The sequence below is a fragment of the Saccopteryx leptura genome, chromosome 8 (genome assembly GCF_036850995.1).
Source record: "Saccopteryx leptura isolate mSacLep1 chromosome 8, mSacLep1_pri_phased_curated, whole genome shotgun sequence".
NCBI classification, from domain to species: domain Eukaryota; kingdom Metazoa; phylum Chordata; class Mammalia; order Chiroptera; family Emballonuridae; genus Saccopteryx; species Saccopteryx leptura.
This window is the reverse complement of record NC_089510.1, coordinates 34,438,429-34,455,399: the sequence shown is the minus strand read 5'-3', so window position 1 is coordinate 34,455,399 and position 16,971 is coordinate 34,438,429. Positions and strand designations below refer to the sequence as shown.

The following is a 16,971-nucleotide window of genomic DNA, read 5'->3' as shown; positions in this document are numbered from 1 at the left end:
CTGCATAGTTTCTTCAAAGAAAATTGATTGTGGTAGTCAAATATTTTTTTAAAATTCTATTCCATTTCTCATGTAGTTGAAATTTTAAATGATATCTTTTGGAAGGCACACACTGTTAGGAGATATCATCTTTTAAAAATAGAGTATATACCCATCTAAGGCGGTATAATCTTATTTATTTATTTTGATTGAGAGGAACAGAGACAGTAAGACAGACTCTTGCATGTGCCCCGACCAGGATCCACCTGGCAACTTCCATCTGGGACAGATGATTAAATCAACTGAGCTATCCTCAGCACCTGGGGCTGACTGCTTGAATCTATCAAGCCACTAGCCACGGAAGAGGAAGAAGAATAGAAGGGGGAGAGGGAGAGAGAGAAAGGTCACTTCTCTTGTGTGTCCTGACCCGGGATCAAACCCAAGATGTCTATAAGCTGGGCTGATGCTCTGTTTACTGAGCCAACAAACCAAAGCAGGTATAATCTTTTAGATGGAAAATAATTTCTATAAAAATCTTACTGTCAAGAGTATAATCTGTATGAATAAAATCCAATTCAATATTACAAACATTCATCATACAGTTACTATGTTTCAATCACTGATGGAAAATACAGAGGTCAATAATGAGCTTACAATTTACAATTTTTGAGATAGAGGTAATATTCTTTCAATGATGCAACTATAATACACAGCAGCATCAAATAAGCACCTGGTAGCAAATGTGGTATAAATTAGGAACTCAGTAATTATTTGTTGAAAACTAAAAGAAGTCTGACCAGTGGTGGCTCATTGGATACAATGTTGACTTGGGACCCTGAGGTCCCAGTTCAAAACCCCAAGGTCACAGGCTTCAGTGTGGGCTCATCCAACGTGAGCGCAGACTCGTCAACTTGAGTATGGCATCACCAGCTTGAGTGTGGGATCATTGACATGATCCCATGTTTGCTGGCTTGAGCTGAAGGTGGCTGGGTTGAGCAAGGAGTCACTGGCTTGGCTGGAGCCCCCCATTAAGGCACATATGAAAAGCAATCAATAAATATCTAAAATGCCACAACTACGAATTGGTGCTTCTCATCTATCTCCTTTTCTCTCTCTATTCTCTCTCTCTCACAAATAAAAAAGAAAGAAATATAAAGCACTAAAGGAAGAGCTTCAAACAGAGGTACAAGCAAAGACTTCAGGAATTACAGAGATCAGAGCCAAACCGGGTTTCAAAGCAATAATAAAGGTTTTGTACAGGAGGCCCTATGTTTGTGGCCCCGGTGGTTGAAGAGGGCTTTAATAAGCGGAGATAAAGGAAAAGCTTCTGCCACATAGCAAATGCAAAGATGTGAGAGAGCTTGGCAGATTTTACAGTGGTAAGTAATTTAGTATGCATGGTTAGAACACATGGAAAATAAAGTGACTGAGGGCAGGATATAAAGGATTGTGTTGCCATTCTCAGAGTTGGGACTTTATTCTACAGCAGTGGGAATTTGTTGTTGCATCCTGTGTTTCTTTTCACAGCTGATCACAGAGAAATTACACAGTCTTTTGCTTTATCAGTCTGTTATCCATTCTTCCCTGCTTGATCTACAGGTGATACAAATAAAATCTCTCTGATAAATGGTCCCATGACTGGCGAGTCCTAAGAGAAAAGTAGCACTGTTGTTATCCTAAGAGGTAGGTCACTGCTTTTTGTTTAAATAGTCCCTGATGGCAGCCATACTCAGACCTCTTAATATAAAGTGGAGCAAACAGAGAAATGGACTGGCTGTGAATATTTCTTAAGTCCACTATTCTTATAGGTCTCCCCAGAGTGTCCTTCTAACATCAGATACTAAAAAGCAACCATATGGTTACTCTATTCTCTAGTACCTCCTTGTATCTCCCTCAAGGTTTTAGCCCCTATCCTACATGTTTCCCAAGCATTATGGAGTAGAGTGAAAGATTTAGAAATCATTATCCTCAGAACAATTTTTAAAGTCTCTTTCAATTTTAAAACAAAGAAACCCCTCAAACTCAATGGGAAGGCAACAGATCATGTCTACAGGAAACGTTATTTATATGATGATGCTGTTGGGTGCAAAGGTGTATTAGAAAGTTTGGCCTATACTTCCAAGAAAGACTGACATTTGCCCAAAGCATCTGTGAAGTCTAGTTTTAAACAGACAGCAGTTCAAGTTACTTCCCAATTGTCATGCTTCATCAAGTATATCAATAATATAGACTGTCAGGAATTACAAAATAAAGAACGCAAGTATAATGCCTCTTTTCTATGTATATCTTTTATTTTTTACCACACTGGAGTAAAGATAACTTTTGAAGTACCTGCAGATAAAAAAGCAAGCAAAAGGTTAACAACAAAATATTTTTAAAAAGGTATCTCAGGGAATTTTGATGAGGTTCTGTTTCAAAAAAAAAAAAAAAAAAGCCTAGCTTTCTTTAAAAAACAATAAATAACTTTTAGTAGTCTGTACCTCGTCTGCCAAAAGTTGAGTCTACATTAACTTTGGATTGCTTGGGTTTGGGAGTTAATATTATTTTTGAATTTTTAAAAAAGATACTTTAATCTATACGTTTATGTGCCAAATTGCCAAATGCAAACCTGGAAACTTCAAGGATATCTAAATATTTTTAAAAGATAAAATGTGTTATTTATTTACTATCCATGTACAAATTTTGTTGATATCTCAAATTAAAGGCATTAAAAAAAAAGACAAAGGTTTACCACTGTCAAAAGATGAAATAATTAGATCCATACAAGATTTCAATATGGCATTGCAAATCTGGATTACAGGTGAGCTTGTTTTTATGCATTTCAGTAAGTCAAATGAAACCACATTGTTTTAAATAAAACACAGATGAAATTTATTGGAAAAGATATTCAACTTAGACTATTCGAAGTCTTTGAAGTGAAGTTGGTACAGAGAATGAGGTTACTTACAGTGAACTGTGATGGCTGTGGAAGCCATCAAGCTTTCCTTGTCTAGCAGGGAGCATCTGTATACTCCTGTCGCATTGCGCCTCATGTCTGTCAGTGTGTAAGGATTTGAGCTTCTTATTCCTTCGGGCTGTCCCTTTGGATAGAGGCAAAATGTCAAATTATTAAAATGACATTTCTTCAAATGAGAAAAAAGGGAATATATTTTTCTTTGATTGGACAAATGAGAGTACAGTTTATATTATTTGATTCCTGGAAAAATAATTGATATTTAGGAGCTAATTGACATTATGTTGATAACATTTGTTTTATAGATAGTATGGATTATGTTTTATTGTTCCTATATTTTATTTTTATATTTAGACTCGCCCAATTTGACTGAAAGATTCAAGGCAACTTAAAAGAAAACATACCTTGTATCTAAGTAAAAAGGAGGAATAAAGATAGGAATGAAAAAGGAAGGAAAGAAGGAAGGAAGGAAGGAAGGAAGGAAGGAAGGAAGGAAGGAAGGAAGGAAGGAAGGAAAAGGGAGCAAGTAAAAGAGGAGATAAAAAAATACTCAATAAACTAAAATATAAAATATAGATGAACCAGGGATATATTTTAACAAAAAAATATAAGTACCAGATATTGTAGCTAAAACTAAGACAAATATTTGGCTCTCTGATCCCTGATAGACGAAACCCTGGAGATAAAACTAGTTTCTAAATTTTGTTTGCACATGAGATAAAAATAGCATCTCAATTTTTTAGAAGAAACAAAGTTGTCTGTCAGCCTTGAAGTCTGAAAGAAATTATAATAGTCTTCTGAGTCATGTAATGGATGATCTCCTTAAACACTACTTAGTGATGTAGTAGATGACATTTGTAAACATATCCCTGCAGTAAATGTGTATAGAATTGTACATGTTCTCTCAATGGAAGGTTATGTCAGAGAGAAACTTGGGAAGAGCTTGAGAGTAAACACGTACCCTCAAACGAGCTGTCTCTTAGTCTGGCTCCATATTACTATGAAGTCTAAAACACACTCTAGAAGAGTTTTCCAAAGTATTCTCTATCCATATCACTTCTTTCAGCTATGATGCTGATAAAAGTTGAGGAACTGATGCTTCAACACTGTACAATGGCAAAAGACAGCCTCCAGGTTTAGTCTGATAAACTGAGTATTGATATAATCTGCAAGAGAACTATTCCTGCTTCAGAGGTTCACTAGGGTGGTGTTCAGGAAGGTGCTGTGTGGAGGTTTAGAATCCGTATCAGAGCATTTGCTGACCGCCACTCTTCATTTTACAGTTACCTGCTTCTAAAGAGCAGATTCTTATAGTTTATTTGGATTATAAAATGTTGAGGTTTTGTAATTATGGTTTCTTATAATCAGCTTTTAGCCTCTTTTTCCTTGAAATCTCTTAACATTGAAAAAAAAGAAAGGAAAGATCATTGGTAGATGCTGAAAAAGCTTTCAAAAGACATTCTACAGGTGACCCTGTTCCCAAGAAAACATCCTTTCTTACTTAAGGTGCCCAAGTAAATTCAATCCTTAATGTCAGCCAGTGGCAAAACAGCAGGACAAAATGATAGCAGTCTAGCTTAAGTAATAATCCTTAAGCACTTACTGGCAGGTAAAACAAAAACTCCTCAGGAGGAGGGTTACCATTTCCCGAGCACTTCAGAGAGATGTTGTCCCCTTCTTTGATGGCGTTTTTTGGTGGCAGCACCTGTATTGTCACCTCCTCTGTAGGATCTGCAACAGTCACAGATACAAGTTAACTATTGCCATCAAGTACCAAATTACTCTGTACATACACTGTCAATAACTAAATTATACACAATTTTCTCAAAAATCTAGTAATGGTAATTACTTAAATGTATCTTTTTATACAAGGATTGAAGTTAATAACTTCTTGCTACACCAAGTACTAATCTTGGAAGAGCAAACTACAAAGAGACCCTGTAACATAAAATTCAATTTCTCCCTAGCAAAATGTCTTTAACTGAGGTAGGAATGACCATAATTATTTTATGGGTAAAAAACCAGTAGGAGCAATCTCACTATATGATTTCATTATAGGGACATTTAACTGTATTACAGGAATCTTACAGTTTGGAAAGACTGGATCAGCTAGCAAAGTAACTTAAATTATTAGTCAACCTTGTGCCCATATTATAGAATAATACCTTACATTAAATAAAAATATACATGAGCTAATAACACCACAAGATTTTGGGCATGCAGGAGAAGAGTAGGTCTGCTTTCAAACAGCTGAATCCTGTGAACTGAGGGAGACACTTAACATAATCAACAGGATTGTAAGTATATTATAATTCTGTTCTGTTCAGTGGAGCCAAGATGCAACTTTCGTTTCGTTTTGGTTATATTTATGGAGAAAATAGGGCAAAGGGTATTCTTTAGCGAAGTGACTGCTTAACAGTGGAATGCTAAAAAAATTAAAGGCTGAATGAATACAGTGGACCATATCTAGCAAATATGAAATAAAAGGAGGTGGTGTTGGTGGCTTTAAGTCACCTACTTTCTAACTTATCCACTTATTTATAGCTTGATAATACAATAAAGCATGAATTTTAAAACCATATAATGCAAAGGTTTATTTTAGAGAGCCTTTCCATAAGGTTTAATATCATTGAGGTATGTGTCTATATTTCCAAACTGGTAGCACTAAATATTACCTCTGAAGACTTATTTTGGTATTAACTAATAATGAGACAAATAAGTGGTACATTTGGAGGTTTTTTTCTATCCCTTGCAGTCATTTTATTTATATTTTTAAGAGTAAAATGCAGGAAAAATTTTAGAAGGGTTGTTATAGATTACTCATTTGCCTTTTCTTCAAGTTTGGGCATCTCTGAATATTTGTCCAGAATGTTCTGAGGCTGAGCAATAATTGGTTTAATATATTTTTGTTAGTGTCTTTGAATTGACCTGAACTAGATCCTGACCAGCAGTTCCCAGTGAAGTTGGAAAGTGTATTAAGTTTGGTTTAGGTCTTCGACTGACCTTCCATTTCTTGACCTTTTCTTGCTCCTTCAAGTGGCCCTTCTCTGACTAGTCGTGGCCTGTTGCTTGTCACTTTGGCACATCCCCCCATCAAGGCTGACACGGTGACAGTGGATCTCAATCCATCTGACTTCCTGTTTCATTTCAAAATTCCCCTTCACTGTGTCCCCTTTTCCATAGCCTCTGTTCTGTACTAGGGGGTTGGAGAACTAAACTGAGATCAAAATGTTAATGTCACACATTTTATTTTTACAGTAACTTTCTTGATGTCCACTTACCTTCCTCAAACAAAACTAATGGTCTCTTGCACTTCCTTGGCCTTTAACTTTGAGTTTTACTCTGTCATTCTTCTGCTTACTCTGGCTTTCTCCTTTGCTTTCTCTTATCTACTCAATCACCTAGTCTTAATGATTAATACTTAATATATTCCACAGGTGATTCACCCCTTCTGTTCTCACTAACACTTCCTGAATCCAGGCTCTAATTAACCCACACAGGAAGCAGTTCCATCAAACTTCATTCAGTCCCTCACTTTGAACCTTTCTTTTTTCTACTCCTTCCTATACAGGAGTGGGCAAAAGTAGGTTTATAGTTGTGAGTACATGAAACAGAGTTTATTCTTGTATTATTTTTTATTGTATTTTTCGTAAGAACAAAACCTACTCTTCATAACACCTGTATATTTCCTCTAAACCAGTTTTTAAGTAGTGCTTTGACTATTACAGTGACATTCAAAACTCTTGAGAATTTCTAATATAGAAATACTGAAATAAATATTTCTTAACCTAGTATCTATTGTTCATCTCACTACTCTCTGTATACCCCTACATTATAAACAAAAGAGTCTACTCAATTTTCTTTCTCCCATGTTTCCATTTACTCTTCTGTCCGGTCATTTATTAATTTGTTCACTAATATATATTTTCTTCAGGTACTAAGTGCTAGAGTTATAAAGTTGAGAGCAGTATAATCTCTTCAGTGAACTTTCAAAATATGATCTCACCATACTTAATATTTAAGACTATAATAATATAAAAGCACATATGATGTAAGCATAGTGACTGCTGGTAGCTTATAGATGCCTGAGCCTGGGAAGCTTCTAGTAGGAATTGACTCTGGATCTGGGTTTTGAAGACTGAATAGGTGCTTGCTAGACAATAAAGGGGAGGGAGTAACAGCATATGGCTAGGCATGTAAGTGATATTTTATAGGAAGATCTAGAGAACAGAATAGGCTATGGTAGGTACTGTGAAGTAATGAAAGTTGAGAAATAGTGTAGGACCATGTCTACGGGAGACTCAAGGCATACTGAAATCAGTTGGGAATGTGAAGATCAATCTCAGTGATCCAAGATGTCATTGAAGAACTTTTATCACAGTAGTGACATGGTCACATTTGTGTTTTAGAAAGATATTTCTGACAGCAGCTTGGAAGGCAGTTTGGAATGAATAAACGATTTAGAAAATTGTCACAAAAATACAGGTGATAAAGAATGGTGGCATAATCTTAGGTGGTGTCAGAAGGCAAAAATCAGATAAAGCCCAAAATTAAAGGACTAGATTCTATAAGAATTCTTTACTGACTAAATAGGTTAGGGAAAGAGTAGACTAGTGCATCTTTGTCAAGATAAATTAATCAAATTTCTTTATCATGAGTGTACTCTGCAATCTTTCCATTCAGTTATCCTAGAGCAGTGGTTCTGCAAGTGTGGTCTTCAGATCAGCAGCAATAGCATCACCAGGGAAACTGTTATAATGCGAAGTTTGGGCTCCTCTCAGTAACTAGTGGATGAGAAGCTAGAGCTGGGTCCAGCAATTTGTGTCTGACAAGTTCTTCAAGTGATGTTGATGCACACTGAAGTTTGACAGTCACTGTCCTTGATTATCTGAGCTCTTAGAACTGTTTACCAAGTTCCTGTGGCTTAGACCACTTATAATCTTGCACTGACAATTTCCTTCTGATGCAGCTGTCTTATTTCTCTACTAGAGTAGCAAATTCCTTAAATGTCAGGACTATATTTCAAATGTTTCACCATGAGGCCCAGCAATAAACACATTGTGCCTTCTCAAAAGCTGTGCCAAATGCACCTTACCAAGCCAATCACAGTAAAGTCATTTTCTTCAGTAAGACCAAAGGCAGTTCTGCCTTCCCAACACCAAGCTTTATACTCACATACATTTCTGTTCTTTCTTAAGCCAATTTCCCATTCTTTAATACATATCTTGATAATCTTTTCTATCTTGTACTTCTGCACATATACCAAGATAGTTTATTTCCAATTGTATAGTTTTGAACAGACAGAATTCTTCCTCACTTATAGAAATGATAGTTTGATTTTTGATAAGCTGTATATGAGGAAATCTTCTCAGTCCTTGCCTTTAAATGAAGTTGAAACATATTTGCAAATTTAAAGGCAAAAAGACCCTCTATCATTAAGGGAAGTGGTGTTTTAGTTTTGTTCTCATACCAGGTTCTACACTTCGTGGCACCAAAATAGAAATGTAGGTAGGTAAGAACTCTCTGAAGGCTCAGATGGAATTTATGCCCTTTCTCCAGAATAGATGTGGAAATCCTTGGTTATATGACACATGGTAGTATTATAAGAATTTTTAAAATTTATAAATAAATAAATTTATTTATAAATTTTAAAATAATAAATTTTAAATAATGCATTTAAAAATAATAAAATTGTTCTTGCCTTTACCTAAGAAGATATATTACCTATAACCTTATGTAGTAATAATGATCATTTTGTAATAATGAGAATAGTACTTAATAATGAGCATTAATGTGTGAGATAGTATGCTATTTTAGATTTATGATTTCACTTCATTACCATAACGACTCTATGAGTTAAGTATTATATTTTTTCCCATTTCAAAGTAAGAAAAGTGAGATCTAGAGCAGTGAGACCTTTTTACACTTAGGGAATGGTGAAATAAGAGAATTATTTTGGAGATGGCTAAGGCAAAAATCACCCTGAGCATAAGCGAATTTGACTAAGATCCTTGGCTGTGTAATCTTCATACAGCATCAGGGTAGTTAACTCTTTCACAGATGGGCAAGAAATTTTTGGCAGACTGGTCCACGAACCAACGATTGAAAAACACTGACCTAGAGTATTTAAGCTACTCTCTCAGAAACACACAGTAACTGACACTGGCATTGGACTGCTCTTAATATTTGCTTTTAATTATTAGATTCTCTCGGCACCTGTCTTACAGGAAAGAGCACAGCATTGGAGAAAAGATTCTAATCTAGTTCGTAAGCCAATTTAGGACAAGTTTCAGAGCCTTATTTTACTGCAAAGTGAAATTATTGAGTTAGATCAGATGATTATGAAGTTTCCTTTGTATCCTTCTATTCTATGTTTCAAATCTTTATAAAATAAAATTAACCAAAACATCTTAGAATACAACATTCTTATTTATTTTATGTTACTGATTTCATTAATAAAAAATGAATTTCTTTATTGAAATGGAAATGCTTTATCTAGAAAATTAGTCATATGCTTCTTTTTTTCTGTCATTCATTTAAAACCAGCAGATGGCATTTTGAACTCCTGTAAAGTCTATGGCTATGGGACAGGGCTGAGGACTAGGAGAAGGGATAAGACTAAGTTAGAGATATTGTCTTTAAGGAGCTTAGCATTTAGCAGAATACAGAAAAAGATGCTCATAAATAACAAACAAGAGAGTGAAAAATATCACAAGACATGTAAGCCTATATTCTACAGGTCTTTCAATGAGGAACAGATTATTAGGGTACTTATTAGGGTTCTATGGAGTAGGGGTGGGGTTGGAAGTAGAATCCAAAGATCATTAGGATTGGGACTTGAAAGACTGATATGCATTTGAATGTTTTTTTCTAATGTATTAAAATTGCATAATTATATGTTGAGTTACTTACAGTAAATATCAAAGACTGCTTGTTCAGAATAAAGTGTTTTCTGGCCTGATGGTCCATAATATGTCACAGAACAGGTGAACGGCATTTGTATGTCGGCCTTGGTCGTCTTGTATTCCAGGGATGAAGTCATGGTATAGAGTTGAGTTACAGGGTCTGTTTCCTTTTTGAGAATTATGACCACCTCTGAAGAAAATAGAGAACACTAATGATAGGATCTTTCATCAGAATCCCAATTCTTAATTAAACGTCACAACACCATTTAGAAGTGGCTTTGTCCTTTTCAATGTATATTTAACAGGAGGGGAAAGTGACATACAGTGAGGTAAGATGTTTTTTCAAAACCATGAGTCAGAGACAAAGACAGAAATAGAATCCTGGAATCTGATTTTCCACTCACTTTAATTAACTTCTAAAACATGTACACACAGAAATAATTCTCTCTGCTCCTAATTCTTCTATACAAGGGCTACAATGGTGTTTAAGAAATCAATGATTTAATGGACACTTAAAGTAACAAAACATGAGTCCTAGATCAAAAGACGGCTATACATTTAGATGCAGAATAGTTTAAGGAATCCCTAGATAAGAGAAAGTCAAGTCAAAACAGATCATCTGAATTTATTGCCCACTTCATACCCACCTCCTTCAAGGGGCTGCAGCACTTTCCCACTCCTGTACCATGTGATGTTGCCATCTGGGTAACTGTCTTTTGAAACACAGTCACCCAACTGCAAGATGAAGAGGGAATTTTACTACCTTGATTTCATTAGTGGTTGTCAAGCTGGAAGCTCAGAATCCTCAGGGGATTTCAAGTTATCCCAAAGGTTTCCTGAGCCATTCATTTTTCCAAGCACTGACTAAGGAGCGAATAAAACGTTCTCTTGTGTAAAAACAATATCTCATACTTAAAATTATGGTTTTGTCCATTTAAAAATATGCCACACATGCTACAACTATTAATAAAACCACATTCATGTAAAAAGTATTACCAAATTTATTTCAGAATTATTCATTTTTTAACATTGACTAAATAACCTAAGTATATTAACATTGGCTATTACCATGGTTCATAGATCTGCAAGAATCATTAACCGTATGGACTCTCTAGTTTCATATTACATACACTCCAGACTACAGTACATCTACTCACCATGATCTATAATACCCACCACTTTTCCGCAAATGTGTGTAAACTTTAATATTTAATGTCTATAAAATAATACTACGCAGAAAAATCTAATCTGATTCAAAAAATTCCAGACTTGGTTTTTCCCCTACACAAAGGAAAATTGAGGTAGTTTTGCTAGTAAAAAGAAGATTATTAGTCAACTGAGGTGCCAAGATTTGTCTCTTCATTTCAGCCTCCCTTCAAACCTCTGCTAATGTGATCTTTCAAATCTGATCTTCTCATACCTTTACTTCCACTTTTCAGTAGTTTCACTTTCAATAGAACAAAGTCCAAACTCCTTACATAACATATAAGGCTTATCATAATCCAGCCTCTCCTTCCCTCTCCAGACTTCTTTCTTATTTCACTCTCTTGCCCACTGTCTTAGCACCCAAGTTTCCGCAATTCAAATAACTTGGTATTTCCCCCCAAATATCATTCTCTTTTACATCATATTACTTTAAATTGCTGGTCTGGGAAAAATTTATTCATCTTTCTTGACTCTATTAAATCGTTAAGTTCATCCAAACAGGAAAGACATGCCCATTTTTACGCTTATTTTTCTCTTCTCCCTTGAGAAATAGAATCACCTTCCTCTGTGTCCCCATTCTACCTTATGCAGACTTCCTGACAGTCACCTGCACAAGAAAACGATTTATCTTATTTGTCCTGGCATCTGAGGCCAGGAGAAGGCATTTAAAAGTAGGCTAAGTGAAGGCGATTAATCAAAAAACAAGTTCTTACCTTTTTTAGCTTCTCTGTTTCAAGAAATGGTGCTTTGCTAACAATTTCAGGTTTAGATGGTTGCTCTAAAGTTAAGTAGAGAAAGGTTTTGAGTACATGTGGAAGTATAAAAGAATGTTCTGAGTTGGCTTATAAAAAAAAAAAGAATTCAGCCTTGGCTGGTTGGCTCAGTGGTACAGCATTGGCCTAGCATGTGGAGGTCCTGGGTTTGGGTTCAATTCTCAGTCAGAGCACACAAAAGAAGGATCCATTTGCTTCTCTACCCTTCTCCCCTCCCCTTCTCTCTCTCTCTCTCTCTCTCTCTCTCTTTCCTCTTGCAGCCATTAGTTCCAGCTTATCGACCTCAGGCACTGAGAATGACCCCGTGGAGCCTCTACTTCAGGCACTAAAATTAGCTAAGTTGTGGCATGGCTCCAGATGGGCAGAGCATCGGCCCCAGATGGGCTTGCCAGGTGAATCCTAGTCAGGGTGCATGTGGAAGTCTGTCTCTCTATCTTCCCTCCTTTCACTTGAAAGAGAAGGAAAAAAAAATCATTTACTCAGTTAGAAAATCAAGCAACAACACATAGAACAGATTTCCTATAGAATACGTATTTAAGAAATCTAGTTAGTCCATCACTTTGAATATTTGCTTTATTATGTCAAATATCACATTAAATGCTTATAACTCCTTTGAAAAAAAATGTCAGTGATATTTTCTGGACACTTTATAAACAATCCATATGGATTTGATTATGAAACAGTAGTTAATGTACTAAATATATTATCTCCAATTAATTACCATATCCCCTTATCAATAGTTTCTGACTCCTCAGGTGGAGAGCTGAATCCACATGAATCAGAGTTGCAGGGGTACTTGATTAAAATGCAGATTTCTGAGCCCTAACTGGCCAACTGAATCAGACTTTCTGGGCAGAATCCTATAAATCTACATTTTTCACAAGTTCCATATGGAATTCTTGGGCACAAGAAAGTTAAAGATTTATTGCTCTAAAATCATGAAAAATACCAAGTTAAGGGATACAGATGCCCAAGTTTCCAGTGTATCTTAAACCTTATTTTTAAAGTGAAAACCCATGTACCAAACAATAAAGGTGGCAAAATCTTTCAAATATGGAAACTGAGATAATGAATGGAAGTATTTTAAATATAAGAAATTATGTAAGCATAAATTCTAACAAAGACTTCAATAAAAATTGATTTAAAGTTTTAGCAACAAGGTAGTACTTAAGCTAATTTTAACTTATTTTATTATATGCTGCTAGTTTTTTAACATTGATAGAATTTTTAACTTTTCAATTAGCTTTAACAATTCGCCTACAAAAAATTAATATCACCTCACTTGTATTAACTTTTGTGAGTTGTATGGAGCAGAATTATTCTATTCTCATATAAACAGATAAATAAAAACAACCAGCTATTCTTTCTTTTATGATCTTATTGTTTATGATCTCCAAATACTTATACTTTTGATTAACAGACTAAACTAAATTGGCTTTTGTATAATTATACTTAATTCAGAATCACTTATCAGACATGCTACCTACTCAGACCATTACAGAAAACTAAAATAAAGACCAAAGATAGCAAAGTGAATATTGCCAAGACTATATGCAAATAAAAAACAACAACAAAAAAAACAAATTTCTTCAGGTTAATATTGAGCATTAATTTCCCTTTTGCAATTATGTTCTATATTACAAATTAGAATAATGAATAATAGTAAATCTGCTTATGGGTGGAACTCACACACTTTAATTATAGGAGGATCTATTTAATATTAATTCTAGAAACATAATTTTCCTAATACAATTTTCACTAGAGTGATTATCTGTTTTCTAAATATATAGATTAGAAACAAAATATTAAAAATATAAAAAAATATAAAAAAATTATAGAAGACTAGACATGCATGACAGACAACTACATTAACACAAAATAGAAATGGTATCTGACCCACTGACTGTTAAAAATATGACCAAAAATATGACAAAAAACAGACAAAAATTCAATATAAACAGCAACTCCTGGGACACATATGGTGGCAGATTAAAGTTGTCCATATATCAGTAAGCCTTGATATTATGACTATTTTAATGTAATGTCAATAATGTTCATAATTAGAACACTGAGTTATTGCTAAAACATTAAATTCTGTTCAGGTTTTATATTTTAATGCAAATGTAATACACTTGAAAAAGGTCTGCAACCAAAATATTCAAACATAATAAAAATTTGGGGGGCTTCAGCAGGTAAATCCAAATCCTTTGGGAACTAAAATCAGTAATTTAGTAATACTTCTCTGAGAGCTGAAGAGAGGTAAGCTATTAAAGTTATTTATGAGGTCAGTCAATAGTTAAAATTAACAAGAAAAAAATTCTTTGGCCCTGGCCGTTTGGCTCAGCGGTAGAGCGTCAGCCTGGCGTGCGGGGGACCGGGGTTCGATTCCCGGCCAGGGCACATAGGAGAAGCGCCCATTTGCTTCTCCACCGCCCTCCTCCTTCCTCTCTGTCTCTCTCTTCCCCTCCCACAGCCAAGGCTCCATTGGAGCAAAGATGGCCCGGGCGCTGGGGATGGCTCCTTGGCCTCTGCCCCAGGCTCTAGAGTGGCTCTGGTTGTGACAGAGCAATGCCCCGGAGGGGCAGAGCATCGCCCCTGGTGGGCGTGCCGGGTGGATCCCGGTCCGGCGCATGCGGGAGTCTGTCTGACTATCTCTCCCCTTTTCCAGCTTCAGAAAAATACAAAAAAAAAAAAAATTCTTTGTTTCTTCTTCAGTAGTAGCTATGCTTGGAATACATGGAGGGATTTGAGAAATCCACTGAAAATAATTTAGGCTGTTAATACAAAAGGTAGGTAGGCAATCTAAGTCGCAGTACTTTTTAGTTCACCCAAATAATATACCTAAGTAGTTAGGCATATACTTCCTCTAATGTAGAATATATTTCTCTCCTTTGCCTTGTGAACCCTGTGATGTTTTATCAGTGCATATAAGATCATAAACACTTGACCGTGTGTGAAGGACTAACTTCCATTAATATTATCTAAAATTTATTCTTATTTTAATAAAATGAAACTGTAGCAAAATCAGAGAAACTTGATGAAAGAATGCTTAGAGTTTAGTCCTCTTTACACTGTTAGTTATCTTTCTGTTGGAAAGAGAGAGTTACAGTGTATTGTGGAAGTAATTGTAATACCTATTGCATTTATTTGAGTTATTCTGTCTTTAACCTTTTGTGTCAAACCCTCTATATTAACTATATATTCTGTGTATAATTTTCTCTTACACTAGCTTGTAACAATCAATGAGTATTAGTTGGAGGACCATAAAAGAGGACAAGTACTATTTTAACCAAATTGCATATTGATTCCCAAGTGTTTTGTTTTTTTTTAAAAAACTTTACATGAATTATGTCTTAATATGATTTAAGGATTCATAAGCAAGTATAGAATTGAAAGAAAAAGTCATGCCCCAAATTTATTTGCATTACTGAAATAATTTTGTCAAGGGTCTCATAGCCAAGTGAGGATGGAGTGGTGAATGCAAAACTGCTCCACGTCACCCACAAGGTACCATGCTATTGTCAAAAACCATGTACAGAACAGCTCAGTGTGCTGTGGAGGGAGGGCAGGAAAAGGCAGGTGCACTGTTACATGGGCTCAAGAGTGCCTCTCTCAGAACGTTGTTGGCAATCACCCCTCAGAAATCGTCATGTACTTTATGGAAACTATTGTGAGCGAGAAATGATCGATTTTCCTCATGAGATGGGAAAGGTCTTTTTTTATGTTTAAAGAATCAAAATGAAATATATAATCTAGGTCTCATTTGTTAAACAGCTAATTTTCTGCTTCCTTCAATAAAAAAAAAACGTTATTTAGTGATTTGTAGGTTGACTTTCACAGGGAGGTAGGAAGAAGGAAGTTCAATTCTGATAAAATGAGGTCAGTCAATAGTTAAAATTAACAAGAAAATTTTTTTTGTTTCTTTCTTCTTCAGTAGTGTTTATACAGTATTGAAAGCAAGCTCTCAAATAACTGTGTAAAGCAAACCAGCTCTGCCCATCACTGAATAAAAAGCTGACCCAGGTGCACACCAGACTTTATGTCATGGAACAGTCTTTATTTAACACTACAGACACCAGAGTATAAGAGGCTAGACTGGTTAGCCTAGACTGGTGGATTTTAAATGATTTTTTTTAGAGGTGAAGCTCTTCTGACTTCTTCTTTTAATCCCCTGAACAAGTTATCATGAAAGAACTTTGAAATATTCAGTAGGTGAAATTCTGGCTAATCTAACAGAAGCAGTTTCTCACCTTCTCAGTTCTCTTCATTACTTCCTCAAGGAGATCCTAGGAACACAATGGGGATATTGCCATCTAATTCAAAGTATGTATTTTACTGATGAGGAAGAACTCATAGCCCAAGACTGGGGCAGTGACTTGACCAAGGTTGAAGATTAGCAGCTGATCTAAGAAAATTAGGTCTCCTGATGACCAGTTCAGTGATTTTCCCACTACACCATTGGCAGCCATCTGTTAACCTAGGTACCCATTTGATCTCTAAAATCTTTGCACAATAGCCAGAATGAATCTCTGGGAACTTTTAAAAGTCTATTCTTCCTTTTGAATGGTATTATTAACTTCAAATGTGCATTAAATGCAAACACAGTTTGATTTTGATGCCATTCAATCACACACACACACACACACACACACACACAGAGCTGTATTAGTGGTGACAAAACACATGATTTATTTTGATCTGGGCTGCTTTATTGAAATGATTTCTTGCATCTGAGGTATAAGTTTAAACTAAACAAACAAGTCTACATTAGAGGTAACAAGGTCATCAGTCATGGTTTCTAGTTTGAATAAATACAATTTGGCTTTGCCCATGAGGACGGCACTGTGCAGCAAGCTGATCTGGGACTAGCTCACATTAACCATACTCAGTTCTGTGATCCACAGTGCACGTTGCTAGGTGATTTGACAGAAGGAAACAGAGGGCAGATTGATGAGCCTAGTAACTCTTCAGTAACTGTAATATATACACGCACAGAATGAGAGCCTCCCTGTCACAGCTGCCGTTTGCTTCATGAAAAGTGACCCAAAGTAAATTCATTATTTTTAAGAAAGCAAAAGCCCTGTATGCCCTTGCAAACATTTTCTTTATCAAGAGCTGGCTGTTCATTTTATTAGACTTGGAGTGTCCCATAGTT

The 16,971-nt window shown here is 35.6% G+C and overlaps 1 protein-coding gene across 2 annotated transcripts in view; it reads right to left on the bottom strand.

Annotated features, from left to right (window-relative positions):
* The window catches only part of ALCAM (activated leukocyte cell adhesion molecule), a 220,602-nt gene that overhangs the window by 29,884 nt on the left and 173,747 nt on the right, over positions 1 to 16,971 (bottom strand). For both annotated transcript variants that reach the window (XM_066346952.1, XM_066346951.1), the window contains exons 4-8: positions 11,757 to 11,821; positions 10,485 to 10,572; positions 9,845 to 10,027; positions 4,536 to 4,663; positions 2,927 to 3,059 (exon numbers count right to left, since the gene is read on the bottom strand). In XM_066346952.1, the coding sequence (XP_066203049.1) occupies positions 2,927 to 3,059; positions 4,536 to 4,663; positions 9,845 to 10,027; positions 10,485 to 10,572; positions 11,757 to 11,821 (597 nt within the window). The remainder of the gene's footprint in view (positions 1 to 2,926; positions 3,060 to 4,535; positions 4,664 to 9,844; positions 10,028 to 10,484; positions 10,573 to 11,756; positions 11,822 to 16,971) is intronic.